Raw genomic sequence first — 22,598 nt, 5'->3', positions numbered from 1 at the left:
GGCCGGGTGGACGTACCGCCGAATTGCTCAACACGTGGGGCGTGAGGTCTCCACAGTACATCGATGTTGTCGCCAGTGGTCGGCGGAAGGTGCACATGCCCGTCGACCTGGGACCGGACCGCAGCGACGCTAGGATGCACGCCAAGACCGTAGGATCCTACGCAGTACCTTAGGGGACTGCACCGCCACTTCCCAGCAAATTAGGGACACTGTTGCTCCTGGGGTACCGGCGAGGACCATTCGCAACCGTCTCCATGAAGCTGGGCTATGGTCCCGCACACCGTTAGGCCATCTTCCGCTCACGCCCCAACATCGTGCAGCCCGCCTCCAGTGGTGTCGCGACAGGTGTGAATGGAGGGACGAATGGAGATGTGTCGTCTTCAGCGATGAGAGTCGCTTCTGCCTTGGTGCCAATGATGGTCGTATGCGTGTTTGGTGCCGTGCAGGTGAGCGCCACAATCAGGACTGCATACTTCCGAGGCACACAGGGCCAACACCCGGCATCATGGTGTGGGGAGCGATCTCCTACACTGGCCGTACACCTCTGGTGATCGTCGAGGGGACACTGAATAGTGCACGGTACATCCAAACCGTCATCGAACCCATCGTTCTACCATTCCTAGACCGGCAAGGGAACTTGCTGTTCCAACAGGACAATGCACGTCCACATGTATCCCGTGCCACCCAACATGCTCTAGAAGGTGTAAGTCAACTACCCTGGCCAGCAAGATCTCCGGATCTGTCCCCCATTGAGCATGTTTGGGACTGGACGAAGCGTCGTCTCACGCGGTCTGCAAGTCCAGCACAAACGCTGGTCCAACTGAGGCGCCAGGTGAAAATGGCATGGCAAGCCGTTCCACAGTACTACATCCAGCATCTCTACGATCATCTCCATGGGAGAATAGCAGCCTGAATTGCTCCGAAAGGTGGATATACACTGTACTAGCGCCGACATTGTGCATGCTCTGTTGCCTGTGTCTATGTGCCTGTGGTTCTGTCAGTGTGATCATGTGATGTATCTGACCCCAGGAATATGTCAATAAAGTTTCCCCTTCCTGGGACAATGAATTCACGGTGTTCTTATTTCAATTTCCAGGAGTGTATTTTTATGTTAGAAACTGTTCAAGATGCCTACATTGCTTTAGTCAGGTAGAGTTTCCAAGTCTCCATAATGAGGTTGCAAAAGTGTTACAATATTTTGGTTACCATATTTGTGTGAAAGACCTGTTTTTCATTATGATCTCCCAGCACCTAAATCCTGACAGCTGCCAACAACTCCCACATTCAGATGTGTGGCAAAAATATCTGTAATTGGACCTTGATTTGAACAAGTTGTTCTAATGCAATTTCATCATGGCAGATGTCACCAGGCCTCTTGCAGGAGGTGATTTCCTACTCCATTTTCGCTTGGCTGTGGGCCTCTACATGGGAATGTTTCTGTTCTATCAGAAGTCAACTCATTGAAAATTTTAAGAACATCATTCAAGAGGTTCCAGAGACAGTGTCTCATCAGAAGTGCAAACATGACACAATGCACCAGATTCAGATCTCACTGGGGCCACCAGTCACTGCTAAACTAGGAAAACCCCAAAAATTTTTTGGTGATAAAGGCAGAAATTAAGAGGAAAATACGAGAAGGTATGGTAGCACCTTCCCCAGAAATCTACTCCTTGATCATGGAGTCACTCAAGAACTGCAGCGTGAACATTCTGGTCATTGGAAAATCTCTTTCCTCCCAGTTGTTCTTTCAGCTTGATGAAAAGCTGGAATTCACATGGTGCAAGATTGGGACTTACTGATCAGCATCATCCACATCTGTGTAAGCTTGGTCAAATTGTGGAATATATTTCCAGTTGGCGTGCCATTTCACTCGCACACTGTGATGCATTTATTACCCATACTTCAGCAGGTTTGTGCCTGCAGGAAACCCAGAACATATGCTCTGTTGTGACAATGCATCACTCTTATTGTGCAATAGTCTTAGTGTGGGTCAGCATCTGTAACTTATTTTCTAAAGTCCTTACATAATTAATTCTGGCTACACAGTTAGTCACTAGAACATATCACTCTGTTCTTTACATCCAAGTAGATTTAAGTTATTTACCACCACTTTTAGTTGCCATCTGTTTAATTCAACTGTCCATTAATATTGCTGCTAAGTGTGTATTTGTATTATGGTTACACTCAAAAAAACATCAAAGCATTTGTTGCATTTGCAATAATGTTATCAAAAAGAGAAACTCATTCAGTTTATTGTTTCTGTATAAATGCTAACTTTGGATTCAAGTCTGTATTAAAGTCTTTGCTGTTACACAAAACCTATGAGACTTTATTCACTCCATGTCATATGACTTGTAATGGAGCCAATCCAAATGTGTCTTGAAGCAATTTGTTTATGTAATTGGAAGAAGAGTTTTGGCAGGTGATATTGTTACTGTGTTTGTAAATTGGTATATCTAAAAAAAGAATAAGTAAATTTTGTATAATTATTGCATAATGGGTACACTTTTTTCTCTGTAAATAGCACAGAACTATACATAATTGTGATTATATTGCAAAAATAAAGTGTGTGAATATGCAGAAAAATCACTTTTACTGCATGGGATTGGTTTTTAAGGAATGAGTTTGAAATTGAATGATTATACTCTTCTTTAGAATCTGAGTAATACTTTGTACATTTATCAATTTTTTTATAATTTTGACTTTCCATAGTTCAGATTCCAAATTCACAATTATTATTGACTTGAAACTGATAATTATCATCCTTTGTAAGCAGTTTTGTGATTCAGTAGCTCAGTGGGTAAGTGGCAAACTATATTTCTAGAGATCTGGGTTTTGTCCAGTTCCCTATCACTTATTACTTATTTCACATCTGAAAATGATCTTTTAATATCAAAAATTCCAAGTTACAGCATGGTTTGCATCCCATATTAAACTGTAGGTTCCACTGTAACTAGTAGGTAAATCAGTTTAGAGGCCAGGGGAATGCAAGAATATGTCACCTCCAAAAGGGATCGCCCAGTGTAGCACTGTAGAGTTCAAACCAATCTTTGGATGGAGGTCAAACAATGTATAGCTACCAGTACCACTGCAATTTTTGATGGATCTATGGCACTGACAGCAAACAATCATCACACACATAATTGTGATAAGTGACATTTGAGGATAAACTTTGGTACAACCAAATTCTGCTACTCAGCTTGTTTTGGAGCATAAAGTAAAACTTATGTTATGGTCTATGAATATTACATGTTATCGGAATCATGGTCCATTGGAGAATAGATTCATTATATTAACATCTGACCATTTAGATGATAAAATTTACATGGGTACTTTTACTTGTATAACAATTCAGGATTAAAATATTCTTTACAACCTGTATTTAAAACTGTAACATGATATTCTGAAGAATGCTTTCCCATTATTACTATGGTACAAACAAATTATTTGCTATGAATGTGACAAAAGGCTGCTACATTGACATACACCAGCCACCCACATGCTATGATAAACGGTTATGTTGCCATCCCGTCTGCAACAAAAGGATGGAAGGAAGATTAGGGTTTAGTATCTTATTAATTTTGCAGTCATTAGAGGTGAAACACAAAACTGGAAAGGGCAACAATGTAGAAGGACACAGATCATGTCATTTCCCAAAGAATCATCCCATAACACTTCTAAATGTGTTTAGGGAGGCCAAGGAAAATTTAAAATCGGAATGGATGGGCAGTTATTGAAGTATTTACAAAAAAATGAATATGACTTGTGAGAAAATAAAATTATAACTGATTTGGTTTGGATTTGTGCTTATAAGCTCACTGGAGATGACGAAAAAGAAAACATCAAACATTTTCTGAGTGTATTGAGAGTAATTGGGTGAGGGACCAGAGGGGGATGGGATATATGAGGAAGTAAAAGCAAAGGTAAAATGTGAGATATGATAAGAAGAGATTAGAGTAGCATATCTTGCATTTTAAAGGACCTAATGTGTCATAATGGATATGGCACATAAATTTACAGTAGTAAATCAGTTTTGAGTTATTTTGTACATATGGATTTGCAGAGTCATTAGTCACTGTATTTTCCACAAATTCATTCCTAGAACTTTTGTGTATGTAGTCACTCATTGATGCACAGATCAAGCCTCTGTCACTCTGAGGAAGCCATATTCACTAATACATTTTATTAGAATTTCACTAGGTAATTAAGTAAAACTGAAAATTACATCAGATTACTGTAAGAATGCGAACCTATTGCAGATGGTATTGCATTCCAGCGGAAATCATAGTCAGTTGTTGATTTTCCTGCTACAAGTTTCTGGAAATGACACGTATCTGAAAAGAGGAAGAATAAAAAATTTTAGGTACCAGTAGTGTAATTAATTATCTTTTCAATATTTCTCACAGTCAAAAATAATATGAAATTAGAAGTAAAAACTTCAGATTCCAAGATTGCTAATTATAATTTATTTTTGATGACAGGTTTCAGCAAATCTAAATTGTCATCATCTGATCGGTAAAGCATATAGATCACAAATTACAAACATAATCAGGTCAGGTATAGAAAGGGGGGTACATATTTTCACAAGATGGATATATACAAATACCATATACAACTACACATTAATACATCTCATGTTACGAGGCTGCATGTTTCTATTTTGATTTTATGTCAGTTGAACACTAGTGCCCTACACTTTATTTGTATACTTTACATTATTGCTATCCTTCCCCCTGCTAATGGCTGTGTATTCTACATCCAGACCTTGAGCTACTATTATCTCATAGGGGTGTTTTGTAATGTTTGGACATAATTTAATCACATTTACCCTGACATTCTACTTATTTCAATATGTTAAAAAACTGTTTGCATATATATTCATTATCTGCTGGTCTTGTACTAGATGCTTCTTATACCAAACTTAGACTTTGAGCACCATGTTATGTTAGTACAAACACCTTGTGTCAGACTGTATATTTTTTGTTACACTATTTTATTCTGGATTTATGTCAGTTGAACACTGTAATACGATACATTTTATCAGTACACTTCACATTGCTCATGTCCCTCCTCATGGTTATGGCTCTATATGCATTTTACACCTAGACCTTGAACCACCATAGTCTTTTACGATTTTTTTGTAATATCTGTATATAATTTCAACACAGTTAGTTGGATATTGTACTTATATCTCTATACTGGAAACTGTTTGTACACAATTATTCATTACTTAATTCCTAGTCTCATACTAGACTCTATTACACCAAGACTTTGAGCACAATGATACATTTAGCACCTTGACCTTGTGTTCTACTGATGTTCTTCTATAATATTGCAATTTGAATATAGTATTTTAAGAGTGCAATATTTTAGGTGTTCCCCTTTGTTACCTACAATATTATGACATGTACTTCATGCATTGTTTCTGTATTCGTATCACCTAGACTTCAGTGATCTTCTGTACCCTTACTCAATGGTGATATACTTTCCGCATTGTATTTCCCTTATAACAATATTGGCTATGTAGGCAATGGGTGTACAATTGATATACACATATCAAAACAAGTTTAGCATCGCCCCAGTTACTAGAACTCATGAAGATAGACATTGACTGTGGATATTGTATGATAGACACAGTCCCTTTACTGTTCAGAGAGGTCACTAAACCCACCCAAAGATGTAAAAAACCATGCGTGAGCAGCACCTATTGATGGAGGGGGTCTGACAGCCGACCAGTTCCAGTCATTCCACCAGGAAGGAGGTACATGGCTTGTGTTGTCTGTAGTACAACCATGCCTAGAAGGTCAGTGGCACAGTTCGATTGCGCCTGCATTGTTACTTTGTGCCAGGAAGGGCACTCAACAAGAGCAGTGTCCAGGCATCACAGAATGAATCAAAGCGATGTTGTTCGGACATGGAGGAGATACAGAGAGAAAGGAACTGCCGATGACATCCCCTACTCAGGCTGCCCATGAGCTACTACTCCATTGGATATCCGCTACCTACGGATTAAGGCTCAGGGGTATCCTGTCAGCAACGCCACCATATTGAACAATGCTTTTCGTGCAGCCACAGGATCTTGTGTGATGGCTCAAACTGTGTGCAATAGGCTCCATGATGCACAACTTCACTCCCGACGTCCACAGCGAGGTCCATCTTCGCAACCACAACACCATGCAGCACGATACAGATGGGCCCAGTAACACGCCGAATGGACCGCTCAGGACTGACATCACCTTCTCTTCACCGATGAGTGTCGCATATGCATTCAACCAGACAATTGTCAGAGACATGTTTGGAGGCAATCCAGTCAGGCTGAATGTCAGACACACTGTGCAGTGAGAGCAGAAAGGTGGAGGTTCCCTGCTGTTTTGGGGTGGCATTATGTGTGGCCAACATACATCGTTGCTGGTCTTGGAAGGCGCTATAATGGCTGTATGAAACGTGAATGCCATCTTCCAACTGATAGTGCAACCATATCGGCAGCATATTGGTGAGGCATTTGTCTTCATAGATGGCAATTCACACCCCCAACGTGCACACCTTGTGAATGACTTCCTTCAGGATAACGACATCGCGCAACTAGAGTGGCCAGCATGTTCTCCAGACATGAACTCTATCAAACATGCTTGGTATAGAATAATATATTCTCAGACTTCTTGCCGCGTCAAATCTTGGTAAAACTTCGAGCTGTCGACGATATTCACCACCATTGTCATTGTCACGAAACTGACTGGGTAAACACCAGATCTGGTGGACCCCAGGACGGCTTGTGATTGGACGGCTCCTGATTGGACGGTGAATATGTCACGGTGTCGCAGATGTTGTCGAGAGACTTCGTTCTCATATGCTTGGTATAGATTGAAAAGGGCTGTTTATGGATGACGTGACCCACCAACCCCTCTGAGGGATCTACGCTAAATCGCCATTGAGGAGTGGGACAATCTGGACCATCTGTGCCTTAATGAACTTGTGGATAGTGTGCCAAGATGAACACAGGCATGCATCAATGCAAGAGGACGTGATACTGGGTATTATAGGTACTGGTGTGTAAGCAATCTGGAAGACCACCTCTGAAGGTCTCGCTGTATGATGGTATAACATGCAATGTGTGGTTTTCATGAGCAATAAAAAGGGTGGAAATGATGTTTCTGTTGATCTCTATTCCAATTTTGTGCACAGGTTCTGGAACTTGCAGAACCGAGGTGATACAAAACTCTGTTTGATGTGTGTAAAATATACACTTTTATAATTTTATAAGAAATTTAAATTTAAAAATTAAAAAAGAATTTTTTTGAAAAGGAATTTTGTTATTCCAGTATACTCTGGTTTGGATTTCATATTAAAATGTATATATTGCATTGTTTTGTTGACTCCTTGGATGTAACTTATTCCTTATGCTTTCTATGTTACAATTGTATTTCTGTATGTTAAATGCCACAGTGCCTCCTGTTGGTAGTTTGTAACATTTTTGCTTTGTCTTGTGATTGTGTCTCCTTTCAGCTGTTGTGTGAACATGAGGTTGTGCCATTAGTACAATATGCATGGTATTTCATGTAAATCTTAACAAATAGTACATGGAAACAAAATTAAAAGTCAAAATAAATTAAATGTTGTAAGTTATATTTGGTCTCTGTACATTTCTGTTCTCTCTGGTAATGCCTTAAAGTAATAATAATAATAATAATGATGATGATGTAATTTACACTGAGACAGCAAATCAAACATACAATTGAGAAATCTTGGTATTGTAACACAAGTCATTCAGCTTAGGTTTATATTTTCAGAATTCAGATGCCTATGTAAACATTTGGCAATAAGTCAACATCATATGTCATTTGACACTCATTGATGGGTAAAGTCTTCCACTAGACTTTTGCATACATTATGGTCTTCAGTTATTTGCAACCATGTTGCTCCTGCATTTTTTGTAATGCTTTGGGCCCATCTTCCATTAGGATATTACTTCAGTCTTTTCCTATATCCTGGAATCCACCGGTGAATTTCTTCAGTCCATTTACCATCCACAATGATGGTTTCAATATATTTCATGTACAATTATGCCTTCTTCATTTTCCCATTTTAAGACTCTGAAAAATTCTTCAGAGATGGACGACAGTATTTTTGGAGGTATGGATTTTCCTTTTCTGTTTCAACAAGTAATTATTGCACACTTATCATGCTACCTGGTACATGGCACAAACACAATACAGTGTCTGGAACATACTTCAGAGTCCATTGGCTGCACTTGACAGTTTGTCCATAAATGCATCCTGCACGACAATCTGGGAAAAGTCAAATGCATGCTAACACTCAGGAGTCTAAAGATTTAAGTCATAAGCAGACTCCAAATCACAGCAGTGTCAATGACAGTGTATGAACCTGAGGTAGACAGAGTATAGCAAGAATCAAGCATGAAGTGCCTATAGCTGACTCTGAGCAGTATTTTAGTATACAGCCCTGGATGAGCAGAACCACACAGGTCTCATGGTACCACTGCCATGGCTTGGAAATCAGTGAAGATCAAGGCATCTCTTGGCTATATTACATTGCACGGGAACTAATGTTAGGTTGGAGATGCTCTCCATCTTGTGGTTAGCTACTTCCATAATAATTTCCATCTTTTTGTCTACTGCTTGTATACTTTCCTCAGTAGTGCCCTCTCTGTTGTTGTGGTCTGTCTCCAGAACTAATTCAGTATTTACATCTCCTGTTTCCAGCGAAGGTACAAGATTACCTTGCCTGACACCACTTTCTAGTATGAATTTCTAACTATTATGATGAAGTCTAATCAGAGCTATCATAATCACATCCAATGGAAGCTGTAGTATTTATGTATGCATATTTCAAATAAGAATGTAGGATGAATCAATTCCTTGTTTCTCAATGACTGTTAGCATCAAATTTATTGGAAGTGAGTGAAATATTAAAGACAGAAAGAAATATCACTCACAGATAAGGCTCTCAAAATTCTAGCGATTAAAGCCTTCAATGATGACTAGTAGAATCTTATGAAAAGATCTTTCACTAAACCAAAAGAAATGCTGGTCTCATGTAAAAGCTTTCATTGGCACTAAAGTTTGGTTCCAGACACTAACAGTTGATACAGTAACTAGAGGTGAGGATGTCAAAGAAAAAGACGTGCTGGATTCCATTTTCAAATGTTCCTTTACTGTTATTATTTTTGCCAGTGCAGCTGTTTGAGAGTCTCACAAATTGGGCAAATTCATGGATTCATTCCCAGATTCAAAAATCCACTTTACACCTTGCTGTAAAGGATAAAATCTCTACAAGGAATCATTATTACCTTAAATGTTATACCAGCAAAATTCATTGCTCAAATTTTCTGTCAAAATTGGTGGGAAAGATGCAGAAATAAAATTATTTTGTGATTGCAATTGATCTTTCATACAGTAATCAAGTACTAGTCTATATTATTATTAGTGTTGTTGCTTGATTTAACATAATTTAAATATCTGTTAATTTGCTATTATAATGTTTCTCTGTTTTAAAATTATTACTTGCAGTTTGTTACTAAACTCAATTTTATGCGATCTGAACACTGGAAAAATTTGTATGTATAAAGAAATATGTTGAACTGAATTTCTTTTTAAAGCTTTCTCTAAATGCTTCTATTGCTTTGCCATTAATCACACTCTATGAGTGTGACTGAACTGTTCTTGTAAGTATGTTATGTAATGTAATTAAATGAGCACCATGTGCTGCCAATCCATTTACAACAGATAAATATCGATCTGGTTAGATTTTACTGGATGTAAATATGAAGGAACAGATGAATTCTTAAATATCTCAGACATAGTATTATTGAAAGATGTGTGAAATTAACAGATTTAAATTGAAATTTGTGTTGTTTTTGTGATGCATACAATTTTACTTTATAAGTATTTTCTTTTGTTATTGATATTATAGGTAAAATTTGAAAGTTTCACTTACGATTGTAGCAGAGTAATAATTCTGGCTCTTCATCTTCATAAAGATCAATAGCAGCAACAAGATGTGCCCGTGATGACTCCACTGTATGTAAGTGCTTGTACTCTCCTGAGTGTTCATTCACAAGGTCAAACTGATGACGATATCCTAAGCATATATTTGTTTCAGTACTAGGTGTTAGGCCACCATCCACAAATGTCATCAGTGATGGATGTTCTGATAATGGTATCTCCTGTTAAGGGGGTAAATGAAAATTTTGGATTAAAATACATTAACTTATCGTAGAAAAATGAAACATAAGACACTGAAAATATACAGAGTGTTTCTATAAGAGCATGCAAAATTGTAACACTGCATAGAGCATGCTCCACTGAACAATTTGGGGTAAGGAATCTGGGGTCGGAGGAGCCAGCATAAGAATGCTGTGTACAATTTTACATGTACCATGCTCTTTATTTACATGTACATTCATTATTTCCTGCAAGGAAACAAGGACAATGAGTCTGATTACTAGGAAGCCATGATGCAGGTTTTATTTACTTTACTTGTCCATAATGTGGCTCTGTTTTATCATATGTACATTCTCCCATGACACAATATGCAATGAATCAATAACAGACCCATTTGTTACTCAGTGCTGTTCAGAGACACACAGTACAATATGATGGAGCAATACTGGTACAGTTTCACAGAACTCATTGACATGCATCTTTTGCGTGGGGAAGTACATTGCAATGCTCTCACTATTGGAGGGCTGTACAAGGAATGATTTCCTAACAGGCATCATCCATCATGATAAGTGTTTATTTCTCTTGGTTGGAGAATGCAGGACACTGGTTCATTGGGAAGAAGAAGCAAGGGACCTGGCAACATGAGGACCACTCCCACATGCTATTATGTCCTTAAGCTGGCTTCTCCAACCTCAGGTTCACTACCTCAAACTGTTTAGTGAAACATCCTTGTCGTGTTAAATTTTTCCATACTCTTATGGAAACACATTAAGAGTTAAGAAAAAGAAGCATTTATGTGAGAAAAACAAAAGATCAGCTTTTGCATTATACTAATGATATTTATAAAGTATTTCATGTGATTCCTTTAACAATAAGTGTTTCCAATAAACTAACTTATTTAACAGCTCCTTAATATTCATTACAGTAAGAGTTGTTTGATAAAATGAGACAGTGATTCAGCTTTGCATTGTCCCATACATTGTTCTCCAGGATATGGTTGATAAAATGAGTGTTTAATACACTGCTTTTTATGAAAAGTGCAACACCAAGAAGGAATTATCTGAATAATGCCACACTTGGTGGAAGTGGCGACGGGTGTGCAAGCAATACATGATACATTTTGCAGTGAGATGGGGTACACGTAGGCCGAGCAGAGCCCTCTCGTGTCAGTCCAACAGCATCAGTGTTGTGTCTAGTGTAGTCGGTGCAGAGCTGTCACACGAGGTGGAAACAATACAGTGAGTGACAGTATGCCTTGTTGACATCAAATGGAGCCATATGGGCATGTGAGCTTGTTTGAATAAAGCAGAATGCTCAGTCTCTGGGTGATGGGGTTATCATACCATGACACTTTGGTTCACACAGGTCATGCTGCTACTACAGTGATGCGTGTGTGGAAGCAGTGGATACAGGAAGGTCGTATGCAGCATTGAGTGGGAACTGGACCACAGAACATGACCACAACACAGGATGGCTGTCATCTTATCCACATGGCCATTATGGACCATAAAGCATCATCCACAGCTTTGGCTCATCGCTGGAGCTCTGCAACAGGTATGAACTTGTCTGCATCGATGGTTTGTCGCCATCTACTGCAGGTTGGACTGGTTGCATGCATGCCATTATGTCGGTTTCCATTGTCCAGAAATCACAAGCTCCTCCAACTGCAATAGGCATGTGAGCACTGTCGCTGGGGTGCTGAGTGGCAACATGTAATCTTTTTGGATGAGTCCCACTTCATCGTGTCCTACAGTGATAACCATATACATGTCTGATGGTACCGCAGTGAGTGCAACCTGGAGGGCTGCATTGTGGAGTGGCATAGCAGACAAACACTAGGTGTGATGGTTTGGGGCATCATTGATAACAACAACCAACCTCACCTCACATATATTGTGGGCACTTTGAGCAACAGCCAGTAACTAACAGAGGTTGTGGAGCTTAAGGTACTTCCCCTGCTTCAGGCATCTCCACAGGTCACATTTCAACAGGACAAAGCCCAGCCACATATTGTGAGGAATGCATAAGCCTTCTTCAAAGAATGACAGGTACCATTGTTTCTCTGGACTGCACATTCACCAGACATGTTGCCCATCGAAAATGTCTGGGATATTGTTCGTTGGCATCTGGTGCATCACAGTCCTCCAGTAACTGGAGTCACATATTTGTGTACTCAGATACAAACTGCGTGAAGGTAAGTCTCACAGGAACACATTCAGAATCTTATTGATTCAATGCCATGCCATGTAGCAGCTCTAATTGCAAAGCATTGTGGCCATATGACACATTAAATAGTAGAGCTCGAAGGACATGAACTGATCTGAAAAGGTAATCATTTGTTACTTATCACGTATCTAACCTGTGGTATTAAATAAAATGAATTCACATGTTTCTTTCTTGGTGTTGCAATTTCCCCAAATGGTATTGTACGTTTGGAAAGATTAGAATAGCAATGGATTTCTTTTGAGAGAGATTAGAGTTTAACATCCCATCGATAGTGAGGTCATTAGAGGCTTTCTTTTGATGGTTACCTCTGTGTTGATGACCTCCCAAACTACATTACACGTGTTGATGTACTAAGAAAGTATTCATTATTCACTTTGGATTTTGATCCTTTGATTTCTGTCTCTTAATACCTTTTCATTTTTGTGAAAATTCTCTTGTAAGCTTGAAAGTGATGTGACCTATCACAGAACAAGAGTGTCAGGATTATTACATCTTGTAGTTGTGTCAGTAAGCAGTTTTGTAGCCTTTAGATTTAATGCAGGGTTCATGCTTGCGACACAATGAAATCAAAATATGCATCTTAGACATTACAGATTTGTATTTTGCAAACAATCTAATAACAAATACAGTACGGAATAAGTATCCATTGACCCCACCTATAGAGTTAGTCACCAGAAACCTGGAAAACGTAAGTGCAACCAAGTTTCTTAGACTATGGATTCAGGAGGATCTGAGATGGGTTCAACATACAGAATATATAACCAATAAAATAGATATCATCTGTTACTGCATAAAAATTCTGTCAAGTTGCATATCAAATGATACAACAAAAAATATGTACTTTGGCAAAGCAGACTCTGTACTGCTGTATCGTATAATTTTCAGAGAAAATTCAAGCACTAGCAGAAGTTGTTTCATAGCACAATAGAGAATAGTATAAGCCATGGGAAGTGCCACTCTCAGACTCTCATTCAAGCCTGTATTTCAAAAAACTTCAAGTCCTTCCAATGCCAATGCCAATAATTTTTACCAGGAAACCCTTAAATCTTAATAAGCATTTTCTAGTTGAAACCAGGGTATTCAGTCCCATAACACAAGAAGAAACTGGGATATCACTGCCAAACACTCAAGTACACCACTAAAACAAAATTGACCATGCCAAGCAGGGAATTAGCTCTACAGCATACAACAAACTATCTTGTGACATCAAAGTGATCAGAGATAATTCAGCATTTAAACCAGATAATGGTTCAACTACAAAAAAAAAAAAAAAAAAAAAAAAAAAAAAAAAAAAAAAGAGAGAGAGAGAGAGAGAGAGAGAGAGAGAGAGAGAGAGAGAGAGAGAGAGAGAAAAAACTACGAAATTTATGTACAAGCTTACCCGGATATACTGAAAGCCTTCTACAGTATCTGTGTCACTAGCAGGACACCAAGCAGTCCAGGCAGCTGAGTGTCTCCACTGCATTATCAACAGTTTCTTCTGGAGAGCTGCCACCTTTAATTGAAAGTAGACAAGGGTCAATTAGGTAACACTAACTGATGTATAAATCACCCTTATTATTTTGCTTGTATGATCAGGTAGACCTGTTAGTCCTATGGAAACAGCCAATTTCTGTGTGAGGGCAAACAGAGTCTTAATCTGCAATATTTTCACAAAATAATTTGATGATGTCTGGTTCCTAAAGTCACAGAATCTTGGCTTAAATACATGTGTTAAGCTCATTGCTTAACACGTGTATTGTCATAAGCAATTATCACTCCAAGTTAGATATCAATGTTATTGATGTAACTAACATATTGAAAAGTATGTCCATGAAATTGGTGACTGATGGGTCATGATGTGTTTTATACATATTCAAGTATTTGAAGGGACAAAAAGCATAATTTATGATGTTTTTATTTCTGGATAACAAGATATAATTGTTGAGCACTGAAAATAACTGGAAATCACAACTCACAATTGTCACAGGCTAGTCCTTTTGAGTACTGACATATATTTTCCATAGCATTTTTTACTTAAATGTAAAACATTATATTTATTTGACTTAATTGCCAAGTTGACTGAAATATATTGATCTTTAAATTAGGTCATTTGATCATGAACATGTTCTGTAAGACATCTTGAAAATATAGTGAGTGCTCCTTAAGGCAATAAACATTTTGGGTGCCATTATGAAATCATTTTCACTGCAATACAGGAAAAATCACCTTGAGTTTATGTGCACTATGTAATCTCAATTACTTGGCATGTCAAACTACAAAACATGGCAATATCATAGTAATTGTCTCCATAAATCATAGCATTGTCACACAACATTGTCACATACCACATTATTATTTTTCATTACTTGATCCATAGTGAATTGATGTAAATAAGTAATAGAATGAGGAGATAGTGAGTCAAATTTCTGACTGTTGAACTGAAAAGAGATTATCTGAATGAGACTGAAAATTTTTGTCATAGCAATGAGCAAATACCTATAGTGAGATTGGTTTTTTATTTGTACTTATCCATGTTGACCAGGTTGCTGAAACACTGGGCTCATTTTTGGGAGGAACGTGTTCAAATCACTGTCTGGTCATCATAAATCAGTTTCCTTTGATGTCCAAACTCATTTCATGCTATGAAATTTTCTTAAATAAGGCCAGGAACAAAATTCCTTTTGTATCCTTATCAGAAATCTATCTACTGGCAACATTGGTAGGATGTTAAATATTACTAATCTTTGTTTCTAACTATTTCTATTTGTCACACAATTAATTTTAGCTACCTCTACAGCTAGGAAAGTGATATGGATTTGTTGCATACCGCTGACACTCAGTGATTGAGTCTGTGTATTTAGTTAGGAAGGTAAAGGTTTCCTTTCTCTGGTGTGTGTTCTGCAAATTACATTCTAATGTAGACTATTCAGTGGAAATAAACTCTGATGGCATATTTAAAACCAATGCAAATCAGATCTTCACTTATACTCCACAAGTCACCTTATGATGTATGCGGTGAAAGGTACATGTGACATTACTATCATTTCCTGACTTCCACACATTCCTGTTCCATTCATGAATAGTAGGCCTACATGGGAAGAATGACTTTTCGTAATTCTCTGTATGAACTCTCATTTCTCAGATTTCCTTGTCACGATCATCTCATGTGAAATGTATCTGGTATAAAATAATATGTCTCCCGATATTTCTTGGCTCACAGTACTTCAAACAGTAACCTCTCCACGATGCGCACTGCCTCTCTTGTAGTGTGTACCACTGGAGTTTTCTGAACATCTCTGTAACAAACTTGCAGTTATTAGATGAGCCTGTGATGAAATATGCCACAGTTCATTGGATCTTTCCTATTCCCTCTATTAATACTATAGCGTACAGGACCCAAACTGGTGAGCAATAATCAAGAATCTGTCCTATTAGTATTCTGCACACCATTTCTTTCATGGATGAATTGCATTTCCAGTGAATATCAGTGTGGTAACTGCTTTTCCTGCAATTACTTTTATGTGGTCATTTTAGCTCCACTATGTTGCTCCTCGGTATTTTTGATTTTTAAGCAGTTGTGTAATTGAACAGTAATGAATCTCTTGCTCAGTTTTCATACAGTTCTGGTGTTGCAGCCTTGATATAGTCCGCAGCATCGTTTGCAGACAGATTTATGGAGCTTCCAACATTATCCACTAGCTCATTTATATATACTGTAAACAGTAACAACCCTATAACAATTTTTGAATGTTCTCCCAAAATCGTCCTTACATTTATCCATTTCATCATGTTAAGAACAAAGTGTTGGTTTCTACCTGAATCTAATAAAAAATTTTGCCTGACTCTCAGTAAGCTTGTATTTTTTGCACTAAGTAGAGAACTGTATCAGGTGCCACATGGAGGTAAGGAACATGGTCTCAATAAGACAGTCTTTGTCTATAGTGTTCTGTATTTCATGAATGAGCAGAGTTAACCGAGTTTTACATGATCTCTGTTTATAGAATCCATGATGATTTCTGTAGAAGAGATACACTATGTGATCAAAAGTATCCAGACACCACTAAAAACATACGTCTTTCATATTAGGTGCATTGTGATGCCACCTACTGCCAGGTACTCCATATCAGCGACCTCATTAGTCATTAGACATTGTGAGAGAGCAGAATGGGGCGCTCCTTGGAACTGACAGACTTCGAACGTGGTCAGGTGATTGGGTGTCACTTGTGTCATGTATTTTTATGCGGCATTTCCACACTCCTAAACACCCCTAGGTCCACTGTTTTCGATGTGATAGTGAAGTGGAAACGTGAAGGGGCACATACAGCACAAAAGCGTACAGACCGAACTCGCCTGTTGAGTGACAGAGACCACTGACAGTTGAAGAGGGTCGTAACGTGTAATAGGCAGACATCTATCCAGGCCGTCACACAGGAATTCCAAACTGCATCAGGATCCACTGCAAGTACTATGACAATTAGGCGGGAAGTGAGAAAACTTGGATTTCATGGTCGAGCGACTGCTCATAAGCCACACATCACACCAGCGAATGCCAAACGACGCCTCGCTTGGTGTAAGGAGCGTAAACATTGGACGATTGAACAGTGGAAAAACGTGTCCAGTGACAAATCACGGTACACAATGTGACGATCCGATGGCACAGTGTGGGTATGGTGAACGCTCAGTGAACGTCATCTGCCAACGTGTGTAGTACCAACAGTAAAATTCGGAGGCAGTTGTGTTATGGTGTGGTCGTGTTTTTCATAGAGGGGTCTTTCACCTCTGGTTGTTTTACGTGGCACTATCACAGCACAGGCCTACATTGATGTTATAAGCATCTTCTTGCTACCCACTGTTGGAGAGAAATTCGGGGATGGCGATTGCATCTTTCAATACGATCGAGCACCTGTTCATAAAGTAGTGCCTGTGGCGGAGTGGTTACACGACAATAACATCCCTGTAATGGAGTGGCCTGCACAGAGTCCTGACCAGAATTCTATAGAACACCTGAGGGGTGTCTCAGAACGCCGACTTCGTGCCAGGCCTCACCGACCGACATCGGTACCTATCCTCAGTGCACCACTCCGTGAAGAATGGGTTGCCGTTCCCCAAGAAACCTTCCAGCACCTGATGGAACGTTTGCCTGCGAGAGTAGAAGCTGTCAAGGCTAAGGGTGGGCCAACACCATTCTGAATTCTAGCATAACCGATGGAGGGCGCCACGGACTTTTAAGGCATTTTCAGCCCGGTGTCTAGATACTTTTGGTCACATAGTTTACGTATATATGTATTTGAGTATGTTCCACAACTTCTCCTGAACCACTTGACGAAACTTGTCACACATATTACTTACGGTCTGGAAATCACAGCTGTGGGGCTAAGATTCACTTACCTATCAAAGGGGTAGAACTGAGGGTGCAAAAGTGCGAATACCAGCACTTTAGCAATCCAGAAGTTGAGAATGAAAGCACTTAGAGACATGCAACAAATTTTACTTCTCCTCAGTGCAGCACTCAGTGAATAATAAGCTGCCATTCCCCAAGAAACCTTCGAGCACCTGATTGAACGTAAGCCTGCGAGAGTGGAAGCTGTCATCAAGGCTAAGGGTGGGCCAACACCGTACTGAATTCCAGCATTACCGATGGAGGGCGCCACGAACTTGAAAGTCATTTTCAGCTAGGTGTCCGGATACTTTTGATCACATAGTGTACATGATACTACCGAGAGGGAAGACCATTGTGTTGGCATATGGCTTTGGTGTACATACTCCTTCTGCTACAGGAAACTGAGCGGCAGTTGACATCACAGTGACGCAACGAACTATTACAAAACGGTTATCTCAAGGATAGCTCCGAATCAGACGCCCTATAGCGTCTACTGACCCCAAACCACCACCATTTGCTGCTTCAGTGGTGTCAAGCGAGAGGTCCCTGGATGTCAGGGCCGAGGTGTGTTGTGTTTTCTGACGAAAGCTGGTTGTGACTTGATGCCAGTGGTGGCCGTGTGTTGGCCGGGAGGCCAGTTGAGAGTCTGTACGCTAGACACACTGCACCTACACCTTGAGTTATGGCCTGGGGTGCGATTTCATATGGCAGCAGGAGCACTCTAGTGGTTATCCCATGCATCCTGACTGCAAATTTATACGTCAGTCTGGCCATTCGACCTGTTGTACTGTCATTCTTGAACCGCATTTAAGGTGGTGTGTCCAACAGGATAACGCTCGCCCATATACTGCTGTTGTAGCCCAACATGCTCTGCGGAGTTGCTTGGCCAGCTCGATCACCACATCTGTCTCTGATCGAACACCTATGTGACATCATCGGACGACAACTCCAGCGCCATACAGAAATAGCATTAACCGTCCCTGTAATGACTGATCAAGTGCAACAGGCATGGAACTCCATCCCACAAACTGACATCCGGCACCTGTACAATACAATGCATGCACGTTTGCATGCTCGCATTCGACATACTGGTGCTTACACCAATTATTAATGTACGAGCATTTCACATTTTAAATGCCTTATCTCGCGCTTACTTTAACCTGTGATCTTCCAATGTTAATCTCTTAAATATATTACCTCGACAAATATGTTAACGAAATTTCTTGATGCCACAATAGTTATTTTTTGGTGCTGCGATTTTTTCCATCAGAATATGTAAAATGTGTTTTAATAGTGTAGAATTATGATGATTATATTCAGATGTTCGAAAACAGTCACCATTTGACGACAATGATTTGTATTTAGAGTGATTTAAATGTACTGAACTAAAAAGTACACTACTGGCCATTAAAATTGCTACACCATGAAGATGACGTGCTACAAACGCGAAATTTAAACGGCAGGAAGAAGATGCTGTGATAAGCAAATGATTAGCCTTTCATAGCATTCACACAAGGTTGGCGCCGGTGGCGACACCTATAACGTACTGACATGAGGAAAGTTTCCAACCGATTTCTCATACACATATAGCAGTTGACCGTCGTTGCCTGGTGAAACGTTGTTGTGCTGCCTCGTGTAAGGAGGAGAAATGCGTACCATCACGTTTCCGGCTTTGATAAAGGTCGGATTGTAGCCTATCGCGATTGCGGTTTATCGTATCGCGACATTTCTGCTCGCATTGGTCGAGGTCCAATGACTGTTAGCAGAATATGGAATCGGTGGGTTCAGGAGGGTAATACGGAACGCCGTGCTGGATCCCAACGGCCTCGTATCAACAGCAGTCGAGATGACAGGCATCTTATTCGCATGGCTGTAACGGATCGCGCAGCCACGTCTCGATCCCTGAGTCAAGAGATGGGGACGTTTGCAAGACAACAACCATCTGCACGAACAGTTCGACGACATCTGCAGCAGCATGTACTATCAGCTCGGAGACCCTTGACGCTGCATCACAGACAGGAGCACCTGCGATGGTGTACTCAACGACGAACCTATGTGCACAAATGGCAAAACATCATTTTTTCGGATAAATCCAGGTTCTGTTTACAGCATCATGATGGTCGCATCCGTATTTGGCGACATCACGGTGAACGCACATTGCATGCGTGTATTCGTCATCGCCATACTGGCGTTTCACCCGGTGTGATGGTATGGGGTGCCATTGGTTACACGTCTCGGTCACCTCTTGTTCGCATTGACGGCACTTTGAACACTGAACGTTAAATTTCAGATGTGTTACGACCCGTGGCTCTACCCTTGATTCGATCCCTGCGAAACCCCACATTTCAGCAGGATAATGCACGACCGCATGTTGCAGGTCCTGTACGGACCTTTCTGGGTATAGAAAACGTTAGACTGGTGCCCTGGCCAGCACATTCTCCAGATCTCTCAACAATTGAAAACGCCTGGTCAATGGTGGCCGAGCAACTGGCTCGTCACAATACGCCAGTCACTACTCATGATGAACCGTGGTATCGTGTTGAAGCTGCATGGGCAGCTATACCCGTACACACCATCCAAGCTCTGTTTGACTCAATGCGGAGGCGTATCGAGGCCGTTATTACGGCCAGAGGTGGTTGTTGTGGGTACTGATTTCTCAGGATCTATGCACCCAAATTGCGTGAAAATGTAATCACACGTCAGTTCTAGTATAATATATTTGTGCAATGAATACCCATTTATCATATGCATTTCCTATTGATGTAGCAATTTTAATGGCCAATAGTGTGTTTTATTCTCAATTCAGATATGCCAATTTCTCTCCGAAAATAATGGCAATGCGGGTGCGGAATTCCTGAGAGCATGGGCCCCACGGTGTCTGCTGCATGGGCTGTGTCGATAAATCGCATGTGACCTCTGCAAAGAGTATTGGCAAAGAGCGGTGAATGAATGAGAAGTTATGGGAGATTTTCAGAGCATATTCTCTGCTCTGGCTGGGGGTTTTGCGTTTCACTAGGCGCTGCCTTTCGTAGCTGTGAGCGGAGCGTCTGGTCTGGTGTATTAGAGTCGGCTGTCAGCGCGTGTGAGATATTAGACAGCACGGGGGTGCCGAGTTGCCAACGCAGTGCGAAGACTCAGCTCCATTCCAGGCGGTTGGCAGTCAGCGTGGCTTTACTCGTATTACATCACACAACTGCGATCTCTGTTTAGTAAGTGGAGTCGTACCATTCATCATGAACAGCAGTGGAAACACAGTCAAAAGGGAGATATTCATAACCAAACCCACCACCAGTATCGTCTGTCTGTTGGACAGTCGTACCAAACACGGCATCCGTATCCGACTGGTGAACTGTGATTTTAGAGACAATGTGAAAGAACAGCGATTTTAACCGACGCTTTTGACACTGCATCTGGCAATGTGTGACTGCAGGGTGTGCTGCTTCCCCTACTCATCGAGTGAAGAAAAGAGGGTCGTTTGATATTCAGCGTCTAGACGACATCATCGTCTGAAGCTGTGAGATGGAGGGGACAATCGACGCCGATCCGGGAGGAATGGGGTCAAAATCTCTGCCCGATCCTCTTCGTTTCAGTTTTCCGTGGCTCTCTAAATTATTCAGTTTTCCGTGGTTCTCTAAATTACTCTCTCTCATTTCTGGCTTCGCTTGTTCTATTCCTTTCTGCACTAAATTTCCAAAATGAATATTACCGTTTAAAGCAGCTAACGCCAGAAAGTTTATGTGAGGCGGCCAATACGGTTTAGTTAATGAGCATGTTTTTACTGAATCTTTTTGCTATATCTGTATAAAAGTAGGTTGCATCCAACTGATAATGCCAACAGCCGAGTTCTCTCTAAGGAGCCGTATCTTGGCACTCGTAATGTTATTCGGGTCACAGTCTGTGACGGTATCTCAAACAGCAGTATTGTAGGCCTACATAGAATGGGTGACAATTTTTTTTTTTTACTCAGACGAAAGATAACTGAAATATCAGTGAGTAGTCTTCCTTTGCGTGTTCAATTAACAAGTCAAAAATATGGCACGTCAGGTCATGGCAGACTTCATGAACAAAAAACCTCAGTTTTAGTGAACGCTACCACGTAGAAAGAGACATCTTCGGCTGAAGGATGCAAGTGAGTCAGTGTTGTCAGAAATACAGATGATGGTGGTGTGGTGTCACCGCCAGACACCACACTTGCTCGGTGGTAGCCTTTAAATCGTCCGCGGTCCGTTAGTATACGTCGGACCCGCGTGTCGCCACTATCAGTGATTGCAGAGCGCCGACACACGGCAGGTCTAGTCTAGAGACTCCCTAGCACTTCCCCAGTTGTACAGCCGACTTTGCTAGCGATAGTTCACTGACTACATACGTTCTCATTAGCAGAGACGACAGTATAGCATAGCCTTCAGCTACGTCATTTGCTACGACCTAGCAAGGCGCCATATTCAGTTACTGTTGATATTAATATTGTGAATCATGTACCGTCAAGAGCGACGTTCATCATTAACGCATTAAAGTTAAGTATCAACTAATGACGTCCGCTTTCTGAATTCTAATTCCTTGTCATGTTCCAGACCTCACGTCAGTATAGTTCTTCCCTCCTCACGCCAGCCTGCGTTAGCTAAATGGTTCAAATGGCTCTGAGCACTATGAGTCTTAACATCTGAGGTCATCAGTCCCATAGAACTTAGAACTACTTAAGCCTAACTAACCTAAGGACGACACACACATCCATGCCCGTGGCAGGATTCGAACCTGCGACCGTAGCGGTCGCGCGGTTCTGGACTGTAGCGCCTAGAACCGTGCAGCCATTCTGGCCGGCCGCGTGAGCT

The 22,598-nt window shown here is 40.6% G+C and overlaps 1 protein-coding gene across 2 annotated transcripts in view; it reads right to left on the bottom strand.

Annotated features, from left to right (window-relative positions):
• LOC126299380 (GTPase-activating Rap/Ran-GAP domain-like protein 3) overlaps positions 1-22,598 on the bottom strand; it is a 1,486,407-nt gene that overhangs the window by 47,292 nt on the left and 1,416,517 nt on the right. For both annotated transcript variants that reach the window (XM_049991244.1, XM_049991245.1), the window contains exons 18-20: positions 13,789-13,902; positions 9,955-10,183; positions 4,251-4,334 (exon numbers count right to left, since the gene is read on the bottom strand). In XM_049991244.1, coding sequence (XP_049847201.1) covers positions 4,251-4,334; positions 9,955-10,183; positions 13,789-13,902 — 427 coding nt within the window. The remainder of the gene's footprint in view (positions 1-4,250; positions 4,335-9,954; positions 10,184-13,788; positions 13,903-22,598) is intronic.

The sequence above is a fragment of the Schistocerca gregaria genome, chromosome X (genome assembly GCF_023897955.1).
Source record: "Schistocerca gregaria isolate iqSchGreg1 chromosome X, iqSchGreg1.2, whole genome shotgun sequence".
NCBI lineage: Eukaryota > Metazoa > Arthropoda > Insecta > Orthoptera > Acrididae > Schistocerca > Schistocerca gregaria.
The sequence above is the reverse complement of the archived record's forward strand: the minus strand, read 5'-3'. Positions and strand labels throughout refer to the sequence as shown.